Raw genomic sequence first — 14,751 nt, 5'->3', positions numbered from 1 at the left:
TAGGGTTAAATAAGATTTCTCTCGCGCTTAGTAAAAATATATTTTCACATCGCGCTGGGCGGGGAGAGGAGAGGGAGAGAAGAGAACGATAGAAAAAACGGCCTGTAAACACGTTAAAAATTCACGTCGGGAAATTTATGTTTTCACAAAACGCGCGCGCGCGCCCGGTCCCCGCGCGAAGGACCTCGGCGGAAAAGTCGTAATTCCGGCATTTTTCCCCGCCGTTGCTCGACGCTTTTCCATTGGCCAGCCGCAAAATTACCGAATGCACACGAGGATGCGGGGGAGAGCGCGGCGGGCACACGTGCGCTTCTGCAGGAATGGATGTTTTCCTGGCTTCAGGAATCCCGTATGAATATTTATGAGCGACCATCTCGACCTGGGCGCGGTGGATGGAATCTACATTCCTCCTCTCAGTTTCCCTTCCCCCCCCCCCTCTCTTCCTCTCTTTTTCGCTCTCTCTCTCTCTCTCTTTTTCTCTCCCTCTTCCTCGCGTAACAAACTTCTTTCCTCTCTCTCTCTTTCTCTCGTCGGCGCACACTCTCGTCTCTGTCCGGCTTGATCCGCGCGCGTCATAAAACCGTAGTATATTTCCCTGCCAAGAGTATCCTTGAATCGAAGCCTCGGTGAAGGGGATGAGAGGAGGCCGAGATACTACAGAGATACGAGAGAAAAGAGAGAGAGAGACAAATAATTTGCATGTTACACTGTTCTACACCGCGTCGAATTTTAATTCGACAAACTTGACCTTCCGAGATTTCAACCTTTCATCGGATAAAAAGTTTAATGAACGCCATCGGCATTGCGAGATCTTTTTTTTATTCCCGGATATTTTTATCTCCCCGGATAGGGAGATCTCGATACAGAGGGAAGTAACGCACAGAGAGTCCGCGCTTGGGTCCGCCTTGTCGATAATCTCACGTAATACTTGCTTGACATTTATCGCGACTCCGAGATTTATAGTTATTGGACATTGTTCGTAACCAAATTGTTGATTAACAGTTAAGTGACGTTTGGCATGAAGAACGTTCGTATAATGGGACGCGTTCTCGTGTGTGATGGGGATATAACGGTGGTATACCGTGTCGCCGCGCGCCGACCGCGACGTTCTCTCCCCGGGAGAGATCGATCCCCCCCGTGGTGTCACGTGCGCGCATCACGGTTTTGAAGCGTCACGGTTTTTATTGCAATATTTACATCTTGATTTCGTCAACGCAGGGGCGTTTTATCCCGCGTCCGATGCAAAATAGCGCGCGCGCACGCCACCGACCGGCGAAATATTTACCTTGCAATTCGGACATGTAATAACTCCGGATATTCCGCAGGCCGCGCCGACAGATGCACCGCGAGTTCAGTCCCCCGTTTATGCAGTCCACCCCCTTGTTTGATTTCCACCGGAATATTTTACGCCAATGACGCGCGCGCGCGCGGGGGCCGCCCCTCATTCTTTCTGCGCGAGTTTTTTTTTCGATAAATCGAGTGAGCAACGAGCCGAAAAAAAATCGATGCATGACGATGTTAAATGCGTATCGAGTGTTGAAAAAAATATTTCAAAACTTCAAGACAATAGATAGTGCTAACCAGATTGACTGCGCAGACAATATAAAGTTCAAAATTGTGATGCAAGACATCTTTAAGATGAGATGTCTTTTAGAGATCTTTTAAATGCTTTTTAGATATTTATAAGACGTCTTATGTCACGATTTTGAACTTTATATTGTCTGGATGTGAGTAAAAAATATCTAATTGACATAAATCGAAAAATTAATCATGTTGGAGACAGAGATAATTTTCCGTTTTGGTGATGCAAATGACTCTTCTCGCATTTTTGCATGAAATTATACGTCTTTTTTTACTAAACCAGTTCCTTTTGTCACTTTTTACACAAAAATATTATGACAAAATAAAAAGATAAATATTTGAAACGGTATTTTATTTACATTTTATGTAACACTATGAGAAATACTCTAAAGTAAATAAAATACTCTTTTCGATTGTACTTCAATGCTTTCATACGTGAAATAATTAGAAAAATTGATTTATCTAAGACATAGATGTGTTTATAGAAAATAAATCATCTGTATTATCAAAACAGAAAATTGTTTGTCCGATAAGAAAAATTCTGACGATTCAATTTATTCCATTTGGCGAGTATCTGTTTTCTCTAAAAGTCCTGTGAAATTTTATTTTAAAGTGTTCATATATACATTACAGATATATTATTGATATGTATACATTCATAAAAATATTTATGAATATTTTTATTGAAAAAAATACGCGCCGAAAAACAAAGGAATATATGTTTAATTTTGAATAAATAAAAGAGTGAAATTACGGATAAATGATAAACAAGTACTCTCCAAATATAATTTTATTTAAAGTTTTCATTGCGTTTTTATTGTGTTTTATCTGCGTTCGATTCGGACATGCCATTGATAATGTAAAATGCGAAATACATAAACGACACGACGCTAAAACAATATAATATTGAAAGCGATCAGAACAACCGCGCCGCCGGATTTCCCTTTTCCCGAATTCGGCCGTAAAATTTCGACCATTTTTTTTCCTCGCAACGAGAGATCGAAACGTTAAAGCACAAATAATTTCATAGTAAATTGCCGGATTTGCTCGCCGCATGAATACTGCGCAATTGCAAGGATTTACGGTTACTCTCGATGATCGATCGGCTATTTCTCTCTTCCCCGTTTTTCCCGCCGCGTTTTGTTTACGCGCGACTCAAATTACGTGCGACGCAACTCGTTGTCATAATATTTATCGTTAAGCCAAAAGTTATCGCGTCTAAGCATTCGCCGCCGTCGCGGGGGAGTTGCAGCAGCACTGAAATAAATCAAACTCGGGGGAAGACATTTTGTAAAAAACGTTGTTACGGTCGATGAACTTCGTCGTTGCCCGCCCTTGATTAATGCAAGAAATATTTAAATCACGCGCCCATTCTCCGATTACGTTAATGTATAATGCATGCTTCGAGATAGACCACGTACGGCCATTCCTTAATAAATCGCTATACTCCGCTGTAAATTCCTCGAAATTAAAGAGTCATTTTCATAATCGCGTGAGAGAGCCACTTGACGATGTATATTTCCTAATCTCTTTTACAACTCGAGTAAGGTAATTTACAAGTTATAACGCATACTTATAAGGAGGAGCAGAAAAAGAGAAGAAATCTCTCTTCTTCTCTCTATATAAAGTACAATAAAAGTTTCTTATAATTTTTATGAAAAATGCAACGTTGAATTATTTATTAAAATATAAATATAAATCTTCACATTTCGATCGCGTTTTTTCCCTTAAAAACGTGGAAACTGGCTTCTTCGCCATAAGTCAGGCCAGGACGAGAGAAACAGAGACGCAGATCACTTTATTAAAAAAGAGAGGAGAAAAAAGAAGTAGAGGAGACGCAGATATCAGCGGATATCGCGCGCCGCCGCTTATTGCGCCGAATAGCGCCATATTGCGACATGCTAATGAATTTTTTCCTCCGACGGCAGGAGCGGAAAAAAAGAAAGATTAATTCACCGCGGGTGCGCTTCCTCGCGGAGGGGAGCTAGAGAAGAAGAGAGGGAAAGAGAGAGAGATACATATATATATTAAAAATTAATCCTCTCAGCCGTTAAGGACTCCGGGGTTGTCCAGATAGGGGAGGGAGACGGCGAGGGCGACAAGTGGTCGTAATGAACGCTCTAATGAACATGGATAACGAGCGCGACCTCGTTGAGCCACGTGGACCGGCCGATCGTTAACACGTGTCCTCCTTTTTAACTGTTACCTCGCGGGGCCCAGGCGACAAAGGGAGGGACGTCACCGGTAGGTACAGCCGATACGTCGCGCGGAAATGTAGCGAGAGATATGCACTTCGTCCCTCGGCTTTTCGGAGCCGAGCGATTTCGCGACTCAACGATCCCAAAATCCATCGATTCCGCGACGGGAAAACTCCTCCTCCGCATCGGAGATTGAGAGAATGCGCGCGCGTTGTAAGTGTGTAAACGAAGTTTTCTGAATCGTCCAGGCGGAACTCCTTCGCGAAACTCCTGCGCGCCGAGGGAGAGAAGCACGAAGTTACAAACAGAAAGAAAGCGGGAAGAAAACGGAGTCGCGCGCTAATATTAAGTGGCTGCGTAATGCACAAGTTTCTACCGCGTTGATTTTTGCGAGAATCGTCAAACATGTCGGGGAATTTTCACCGCTGAGGTAAACGCCGTACATCATAATACACGTCTCGTATTTCACATTTGCCCGCTTTGTTTTACGTATTTTGTATAATAAATGTAATATGCCCAAGGCGAGTGTGTATATTTCGCGGCGAATTAATCCATCCATTATCGATTTTCTAAAATTAATTAATTGTATATATATACATATATATATATATATATATTATATGTTACATATAATTTTATGTATACACATGTATATACGTCAGCCAAGGAATGTGCGGTTAGGGAGAACGACATTCTGTAACGGTGCACACCCTCCCGCGCGTATCCCGTACTCCACCGCACGCACCCTCGACACACGAAAACCGATGGCACGCGCGAGAAGGGGGGTTGCGTGTAGATCGGAAGCCAATTAATATCTACCGCGGGGGCGCCCCTCCCCCCCCGTCCCTTCTACACCCTTCGGTACACCTGGCTGAATAACCCCGCTGAAACATAACTGCGCGCAGCGTGATATACTCGCGCCACGGGGCTCGCTTGTCAGCGACGGGACCCCATAAACTCTCCCGGCCGCGCGATAACGGGGTTAACCGGCGGTTACCTCGTTATTTCGATGCAATCTCCGGCAGGATCGTAACGAGGCGTTCCACCCCAGACGCCGCGCCGGTTGCCGCCGCGATAATTATGCCGGCCGTCCTGACGTTCTGAAGAGCCTGATTACGAGGCCAATCATGTAAACAATCCTCCAAAAATAATAAAAAAACGCGGATTCCGAAGAAACTTATCGCGGGCGAGGAGCTTCTGATAAAATCGCGATAAAACTATTGCGAAGAAATTCAAATTCCTGTCGTTTTCGTGCAATTACGGATACGAAAATGCACTTTCGTTCTTCAATAATCGTGGCTGGGAATCGCATTTATTTCAACTATACTTTCCAATGCTCAACGTGAAATTTGCGTTTTCCTCAACAATCCGGGCATGACTAAGTCCGGATAATTGAAAGTAAGCGCGCCTCGACCGTCCGGGCCGGTCGATCTGCTTGCTCGGTCGAAAAGGTATCGTCGTTACTCACCTTGTAGATCTCGTCGACGAGCCTGGTGAGTTCCTCGGTTTCCATGATGAAAACTCCGCTTTCCTTGGGCTTCACGAGATGCTCATATTTTCCCGTCCTCCCGAGACCGGATCTCACGTGGCCCGTCCCGCTTTCCTGTGCTCGATCGCTCGACGGCGCGTTCGACGCGCTTATCGCGCTCTCCCGATCGCTGAAAAGAGAAGAAAAACCGATCGAACGGCACAGATTAGATTAGGTCACATAATTCCGCGCGAATGTTTGTTAAAATAAATACAATTTGTACGGTACAATTTAATAAATTTGCAGTAAACTAAACTTGGAAGCCTCTCATAAAGCCTCTCGTATTTTTCTACCTTGACGACACGGAGCGTGAAAAAAAAACGAGGGATACATAAAATGCCAATCGTAAAATATAAAATAATAACTGCAACAATATTCGAACACATCGCGCGCCTTAAATTAGATCAATGTCTAATAATAAACGCGGATCTTCCGCGCGAGACTCTTACGAGTATTTTTTTTTTTTTTTTTTTTTTTAAATACGCACATCCTCGCGAAATTCTTTCGCAGGTCTTTGACTCCACTGGCATTTCTCTACGCGTATCCACCTAGCTATTTATCTGTTAGTACGTTTTTATGATAATGATCGCTAATAGAAAAGCGCATTCCTCGCTCGATTGTGACCAGTCGGCTGGAATCTCGGAACGCCGCGCCGCGCGCCGCTTAGGCCTAAGCGCAGGCTAGGCATTACTCATATACATGGAACGGGAGAGGTCACGTTTCCCAAGTACTTTCATTCCGCAAGGACACCCGGTATGCGCGAGCGGCCACGGGAGAGCCGCATAACTTCGCCCCGCTTTTATCTCCCGACGCGGATCTACGGGCCGCACCGCGTTAAAGTTGTTCACGGATCGACGATCGGGGAACGCGCGCGCTGAATCTCTCGTTAATTACATGTAAAAATATAATTATCGGAGATCTCATGCACCAATGGATTTGTTCAATCCATTGCTTTCCTATAAACGGTAAACGATGTGAAAGAAAGATCAGCAACGTAAAACGCAAACGTTTTCAAAATTTTTTTACGAGCACTTCTTATACAGAAATTTAATATTGAAAAAGCCAAAGAATTATTTTGAGTATTAAAAGCATTGTTTGTTAGTACTTTTAATAGAATAAAACAAAATAAGTAATTATTTGGCCTTCCAGTATTAAATTTCTGTTGCCGACGCGGACGATTCGATAATGCATTACTTCACGCGCGTGTCGCTGACGGAAACAGACGGATCTTTGCTAAAACTTGTTTGTCTGAGAAATCGAGAGAGAGAGAGAGAGAAAGAAATATCTCCCAACTCTCGTGATGTATTAAGAAAAATTCCGCGCCCGCGCGTTTCACGCGTAATTTGTAACGCGCCAAGCGAATTTTTGCGTGTTGTTTTAGCGAGGTGTACAAAGGCAAACTATATATTATTTTAGCGAGGACGCCAAAGGTAAACTATCGTAAAATAATTGCAATTGCGACGCGACGCGTTGACACCGCGACGAGAAACGAGCGGCGCGGTTGTGAGAGTGTCACGCGCGAAATACGAAAGAGGCGAGCACCCGGTGACTGCAAACGAAATATCAATCGGCCGCGCGACTCCGCGGGGCGTATGTAACATAATAGACCGATTAATAATAAAGCGGCTGCTCGACTCACTCCGTGCCCGACCGGCCGTGCTTAATTAATAAATTGACGTTTCATAAATTAATCCGCGCGCGACTCCGAATTCACAAAGTTCACCGGGGCTGTTTAAACTTTATCAATAATCCTGGCGCCCCAAGTAATTTGTCAGTTTGTTGCCCGTTATTTTTCACGTTTCATATATTAAATTGGTATCGATGGCGAAGGAAAAGAAAAAGAGAGAGAGAGAGAGAGAGAGAGAGAGAGAGAGAGAGAGAGGTGAGAGAAAAGGTAATCTTCAAACACGAGATAATCAACGAACACGTCATTTTTAATTAAATTTCGCCAGATAAATTCCAAAAAAAAAAGAAAGAAAAAGAAAAATCAAGAACGGGCGAAAAAAAGTTCCCGGGAACACAGCAGGAACGCGGGCTCTTCCGTCGCCGAAATTATCAATCCATTCGAAATGTGTAATCAAACGATATCGCCGTGATTCGATGAACGAAATGTTGCGAATAACGGCGCGCTCGCGCTACGATTTGTTAAACTCCGCTCGTCGATCGATGCAGCGCGACGCGGCGGCGCGTGCAGTGCGCGCGAGCGGGGGGTGTTTCGATCGCGATCTCAATACGCAGCGCGGAAGATTCGATTAAACGATGAAAGCGCCGCAAAATTCAACGCGGCCTATCGAAAACGCGCGCGCTCTCCACCTCATTCTGCCTCTCTTTCCCTCTCCTCCCTCGCCTCTCTCTCTCTCTCTCTCTCTCTCTCTCTCTCTCTCTCTTGGCCGCGCGAATTCGCTCGTTCGCGAATATCACCGACGCAACTTCGCAAACGCTCGCTCACCCCGAAAGCTTTCAAGCGAATTAAATTCTCTCGAATCGTTTACGATAAAATGTTTCCCTTTAATCTCTCTAATCACCGACGCGCTCTGCAAACTTTCGCGAATTTAACAGGCGGACGTGACTAGGGGGACGCTTTAAAATATCGATACCTCCCGCCCTCCTCTCCTCCTTCCCTTCACGCTCGCGCTCGATTGCTAATATCAAAGTGTGTATCGGTATACCCGGATAGGGTTCTTGGCGGCGGAGATTTCGAAACGGCGAACGCGGGCCGCGGAAGGATAAAACGCGCACGAGTAAATAAACTCATAAATAAGTTAGGACAGAAAACTGAAGCACCGTTATATGACGTTACACGCCGTTATAGCTCGTTGAATTGCGTTTGTCATAAAATAGGCAATATAACAATGAAATTAATTAATAATGTGTAAAATAATATGTTGGTATTATGGATACGTTCTTCAGTTATACATTCGCGCATGTATATGTATGCGCATCGCGGCGCGTATTAGTTATAAATTACATTAATTTAATAATTAATTCTATTAATTATAAACACAACCGGTAGAAAGTCAAACAGATTAATGGATAAATACACGGCTGTTAAATATGAAATACTCTCGACGATAATCATTGTTTGTCCGAAATCGCGTTTTCGGAAGCCGCCACGCAGCGGCTCGAATAACCCGCTATCAATCACGTGCATCGGTGCATCGAACTTGCACACGCCGTCGCGCGTCGCTCGCGCGTTACTTTCTTCGTTACGAGATCCGCATTGTTACATCACAACCGGCGTGAATATGTTTATTAGAGCGGTCGGCAACCCGTATCCTCTCACGCCTCTTTCATTCTCCCCACCTAATCGCATCCTCGCCTGCTTTTCCTATGGAATTTATAAGTCTGCTTTCTCCAAGAGCTGACTTATCGAAACGACATTTGCATAAACTATGCGTGCTAGTCGAACGCGATGGAGCAATTGATAATTGAGGTGCCGAGGAGTAATTGATAACTGATTGAGAAATACACTGTCGAAGTCGACTGGATCAATTAGATAATTCCTTCATATTTTAGTAAACAAAAACTTTTAATTTATAAAGATTACATTTTTTTTCTAACAACAAGGCGACAGTCAATAAATTCATATAAAAAATCTGGTATTTAAAATATCTGTTTGTTACTCTCTCTGAAAAATTTTCAGCTACTATACAAATTTAAAATAAAATGTTCAAGTACCATACATGTCAAACCATAAATATCAAGTACCATGCATCACAAATGTTATCTTTATTCACTTAATTCAATTACCAGGCTACCCATATTCAATTATTAAAAAAGTAAAATTATCTAACTCCGTGATCTAATTTTCTATCTGCTCCTGAATCAATCAATTTATTCTCGGCGTTTATTACATCCGTTCTTTGAAAACAGTTTTTTTACTCCTATTTTACGGATCAGCGATTCTGAAACTTATTGGTCCGCGGTGTTGAAGAGAAAAAGGAAAGGAACGTAAAAGAGAGCAGGCATATCCATATAACGCCGCGTATTATCGCGTATTAACGTGACGCTCTACAACCATACAACCGCGCGCGCTAACGCCTACGTGCCGCAGGTGCAACCGGGAGTTCCTGCCCGCAGGACATCGGGACCGTTCTACAACCGTTACGACAGAACCGCCGGACAAAACGGCATTCCGTGGAAGTCGCGACTTCAATGCGAACTCGTGAATGAATCCCGGCGAAGGAATCCTTGACGCGTGTTGAAAGAATTTCGCGGATCTCACGTTGAAAAGGGAAGAAGCGCCGCGTTAAAAGCGAGCCTCGCGCGAGGCCTTTTCGCTGGCTAATTTAAAAATCGAGGACTGCTTCAAGACTTGTCTTGCGTAATACGTATAAAAAGTTTCTATTACGACCATAAATACAAAGCCAATCTCCATAAATTGACGCAAACGTTCTATATCTGACGAAAAGTAATTTAAAAATGGTTTTATTGCAGAAATAATATATTTGTTTTCACAGCAATTTTAATATTTTGTTTAGTTCTCCTCTTTGGCTTTTATTAGCTATCACCTTTTCCGAGAAAATGCGATAAATAAATCGAGGATGCTTCATACTTATGGCCAAGGCCGTGTACTTTTTATTTCCTCTTTCGTCATCGTTGAGCATCGAAGTGTTTGACATTTAAAATTTGCAATCGGAAAACAACTGGCCGGAGGAATGCGCAACGTTCGTCCACTTTTCAATGCATCTTATATGCACAGAGGCGATATTAATGATGAGCGTGTGCGCGCGCGCGTGCAATATCGGGAGCGAGTTTATTAACGACGCGGTGTATTTTTCCTTTTTCAAGGCCAGCGAGACGGGCGCGCGGGAAGCCTTATAGAACTAGTTCTATAAACGAGATTCCACGAGCTGTAAATTGGCGCGAGAAAAAAAATGGCGCCACGCACACGCACCTCGAAAGCTGCAGCAGCACCGTTTTATCCCTTTCTTTTCTCCGCGAGTACTAAAACATCCTTGGCTTTCAAAGCCTCCCTCCTCCTCCCCCCTCCTTCCTTTTACACTTGTGCTCTTCCTGTTCCCCTCCCTCTCTTACGTCGTAGCTTTAATTATCGCCTCAAAGGGCTCCGCCCTTTTGCTTTATTTATCCATCGATGACGTTCCCTTATCCCGCACCCGTCAAAGAAATCCTCAGGGACGTTAATTAACCTTCGAACGCAAAAAAGCCTGGACTGCAAAAACGAATATGGGTGCAGCGCCCATATTCATTGCAATAATGAAAGGAGGGAAACTATTCTTTAACCCCTTTCGCACTGTGTGTGTGTGTGTGTGTGTGTGTGTGACGTGTGTGTGCGTGTATGCGCCGCGCATCCTGCCATTTCGCTCTCGACAAAGTACCTATAGGTACTCGATAGCTTCTCTATCAGGAGGATGCGTAATCACATGTAGCTCACACTCACGCGCCCATGTAATTTATAAATTCGACGTCGGAAACGTAAATAAATTTAGCGTACAAAACGTTAATTCCATTCGAAGTATTAAATTAATCTCATTAAAAGATTTAAAATAAATAAAGAACAGAGCTGGGAAAGATTCGGAAATTTGGACAAGGATTTTTATAAATTCGATAAATCCACAAATTTGCTGCGCACAATTCGAGGGGATGCAAACCATTTCTTGCGTGTGTATTTTAAATAATAATAAAATCGACTGTATTTTATAGCTATATTTGATCCTCAATATAGCTAGTTGTTTACGCTCCTGTTTCCAATTCGTATCTCTTTCGTATCTCCTGCGTATTGGCCAAAGCCGGGACATATCCGCGTGAACTGCAGCAACTGCAGAGAGAGAGAGAGACTATAAAACGCGCGCGTTTACATACCGCAAACTAAGATGGAACTGCGATAGAACGCCGCGGAGTAGGCGAGAGCGGATGGCGAGCAGAACGGGTATAGGAGAGAAAGAAATTTACATCGTGTGACGGAAATCGCACGCAGTAAAGAGTTAACAACGAATTACGAGCTGCAATGGACCCCGGCCTCGGTGAATTATCTGTCGGGACATAAATTCCGATTTGCAGCTGACATTCGGTACCGTTCAATACTCGGCCTCACGCTTATACATTTCTCTTTCTCTCTCTCTCTCTTTTTTTTCCCCTCTCTCGTTTCTTGTTTCTTTTTTTCGCCCGCTCCGATAATGGCGAAATGGGTCCAGCCATTTTGCGCGCTCGACTTTAAGAGACGCGATGAAATAGAGGAGGTGAGCAAAAAAAATAGAGAAGGAGAGGGGGAGGAAGGGGAGAAAAAGAACGAGGTGGAAAATCCAAGGGAAGAGTTCCATCGGCGACGCGGAATCGCTCGCGGATGATTTCCGTCGATGAAATATTCATAATTTAATATGTCCCTCTTTCAGTCTCTCTTCTCCCCTTCCTTCCCCCCCGGTCTCTCCTCTTTTCCCTCTTATTTGGACGCGGCGACGGCCGCGAGATCTCGAGAGATGAAATATTCATCCTCGAGATGACGATGATCGTCGGGTCCGAGAGAAAATGCGCGCCACGCGTCATCGATTTTCCTCGCGAGTAATCCAAGCGGAATCCACGACGCGACGCGACGCGCCCGCGGTTTTGCGATTCCATCCCCCAATCTTTTCCCCGAACCTTTTTAATCCCCCTTCCACTCGATCTACGAACTAATATACCATTTTCTATTTCAATCGGAATTCCTCTCGAATGTAAATCTCTCCTGTTACACGATCTAGCTCTTTCTCTCTCTCTCTCTCTCTCTCTCTCTCTCTCTCTCTCTTTCTTATAGTTTAATTTTACAATTCCTTTTATGCGTAAGAAAATAACGAGCTTCTTGATATTTGCGAGAATATCCACCTCCGAGATATTTTTCCGTGCGATCTACGCTTTACGCAATTTCCAATTCTCCGATGTATCTCGCGGAAATATGTATTTCCGTACTCGTTAGTTTCGCAGCGCTCCGGCATGACTTCGCAAATATCCGGGCATCGACGGGGCTTCTCCTTCGTCGACATAAGATATTTCGTGCGTAAACTTCACGTACAATTCGTTCGCGTTTTACATGGCTCCTAAATTCAGCACGTATTTTTTCGCGCGTTCAACCTGACAATATAAGAAGGAAGACGCGGATAAAAAGGAAAGAGAAGACGCACGTACACAGTATAGAGAAGAGTATACAATAGGCCAGCGAAAGAAGGGAAGGAGAGAAAGAGAGACAGCGGGATTTCGGCATTTCCTCCTCCTTCTCTCTCTTTCCCCGTTTGTGTGAAAATCATTCCAAGAATCCTACAAGGTCGTGAGCATTCCAGGCCGCAAAACAGCACGGGTCTAATAACAATTGTCGCTACAGGCCGTGTGCGGTGCGCGGATTCAGATGGATTCGCCGCAGCGAATTTTCCTTCTGCCGAATACGCACGAGATAAGCGAGAGGTAAGCGGGTTAATAACGGAGTTTCTCTCTGACGCGTATTTTAGGACGGGTGAGAGAAAGAGAGCCGTTATAATCTGTACATATGTTATTTGTTAGGTAATTCACGAGAATCATGATGATTACTCGGGGGAAAGTCCTCCGCGCATTTTACGCGTATTGGAGATCTATTTTCTCGCGCGCGTAAATTAAAAAGTTCTCACGGTCAATTTAAATAGAAAATAGATATAAAAGCTCTTTTTCCCTCCCTCTCTCTTTCTCTCTCTATCCCTCCCTCTTTCCGTCCAATTATCGTAACTTTTTTTCCATTCTGGAGTATTTTTTTACGACTGTGCGAAATTAAAACAATTTCATCACGTTCACCTGCACCACGAGCGTTTTTCCATCCCGATAATTCAGAACCCAGAATTGACACAGGAGGATTGCTCCCAATCAGAGTTCAATCCCAATTTCTCGTATAATTACCTTGACGGTATCAGAGCAAATTGTCGCGACCCGTGCGCAGCGGTTTTAATAAGAAAAAAAAAAAAGAAAAAGAAAAAACCGTCGCCGAGAAAGAGACAGAAAGAGAGCTCGGCACGTATTTCAACACGTCCGGGAATGTCTCGGTGGCTCACGTCCGCGCTCCGAGTGACCGTGTAATTTTCCCCCCATGTCGGGCGGCTCACCTGACAAGATCGTACCGGCGGCGGCGGCGAGTCGGACGACGAGAGCGGATCCAGGGGGATCCACGAGGTGGATCGACGACGGGGAGTATCGAAACTGCCGGACGGAAAGGAAGGTGCGCTGCTCTGCTCTCGGGAGGAACGGAGCGGCTCGGACCTCACCTCGGACCAGAGCGTACGGATCACCAGAGACGACCCGCTCGGCACGACGCGCGCGAGATCACTGGCGCTCCCGACTTCGGCGACTCGGCCGCGGGAGCTGCTGCGCCGAGCGCTCGGCGGCCGCGGCCGCGCTCGGCTCGGCGCGGCACCGGCCCGGCGGGATAGGCACGCGCGCGGAGTCGCCCCGGCGTACACTCTCAACCCATTAACCCTTTGTGTCTTCGAGAGAGAGTAGTTTAAATAATAATCTTCCCCGCAGCGCATACCCTGCTTTCTCTCTCTCTTTCTCTCTCTCGCTCGCTTGATCTCTTTCTCTCTCCCTCTCGCCCCCACAATCTCCCGAATCCGTTTCGGAGTCTCTTCCGGAGAAACGACGCGGGAATGCGCGCGGAAATAAAGTTCTCTGCATTGTAAGCTGCATGCTCTCTCGCCCAGAGATATCTAAACGGATCTTCATGGGTGTGTCACGTTAGCTGAGAGAGATAAAATTAAATTTCTTGCGATATTGTGTATTAACCTTAATAAGATTTTGCAAGGAAACTTGTGTGTACTGTACGATAACGATATTTGAACTTTTATGAGTAATCGATCCTTCTAAATGTTATTTAACGCTTTTAAAATAAGTTTGTTATATTTAGAACGCGCGACATTGGTTTTCTTTGCCGAGGATAAAGTGACATCGCTTTAATTTATTTGAAGAACATGAAAATTTGAAGCGAATAAAAAAAATTCCATGTGACATATTTCCGCGATAATTGTAATTTATAAAAGAAAACGTATGCCATTTTCAAACTATAATTTTAGTACAATACAAAAGTAAATATTTGATATATAATATCAAACATTTTAATGCGAAGAGAATGTAATTCTAATATTGAAAAACTTTCTTTCTCTTCCATTATAAAATGTGAATACCTTGATGAATCATTATTATAAAATATGACAAATTTTATCATTATTCTGGAAAACTCCGTTAGAAAACATGCTCGGAAATTGTATATTAAAATAGCTTCAGGAAAAATTAAATTCAAATTGCTCTCTAAGATGAATTGCTCCCTCATGATAAAATTTTTATCGCAAAGATGAAACGTTTATAAATTAAGAGAGATCTCGCTTGCAATTCTTTAAGTTGTATTGAAAGCTCGACTCGAATTTATGACAAAGGCAATTTTTGTTCATATAAATTGTATAAGAATTTTCATATACTATACACGTTTCGAAGGGTGTA

General features: G+C 44.0%; 1 protein-coding gene across 1 annotated transcript in view; it reads right to left on the bottom strand.

Annotated features, from left to right (window-relative positions):
* Window positions 1-13,495, bottom strand: part of LOC105454485 — a 78,772-nt gene extending 65,277 nt beyond the window's left edge. Inside the window, exons 1-2 of the mRNA XM_011697104.1 lie at window positions 13,365-13,495; window positions 5,248-5,437 (exon numbers count right to left, since the gene is read on the bottom strand). Coding sequence (XP_011695406.1) covers window positions 5,248-5,292 — 45 coding nt within the window. The 5' untranslated portion in view covers window positions 5,293-5,437; window positions 13,365-13,495. The remainder of the gene's footprint in view (window positions 1-5,247; window positions 5,438-13,364) is intronic.
* Between the last annotated feature and the right edge of the window lie 1,256 nt (window positions 13,496-14,751).

The sequence above is a fragment of the Wasmannia auropunctata genome, unplaced genomic scaffold (genome assembly GCF_000956235.1).
Source record: "Wasmannia auropunctata unplaced genomic scaffold, wasmannia.A_1.0 LD335985.1, whole genome shotgun sequence".
Classification (NCBI taxonomy): Eukaryota; Metazoa; Arthropoda; class Insecta; order Hymenoptera; family Formicidae; genus Wasmannia; species Wasmannia auropunctata.
Note: the sequence above shows the minus strand (reverse complement) of the source record. Positions and strands in the feature narration are given on the sequence as shown.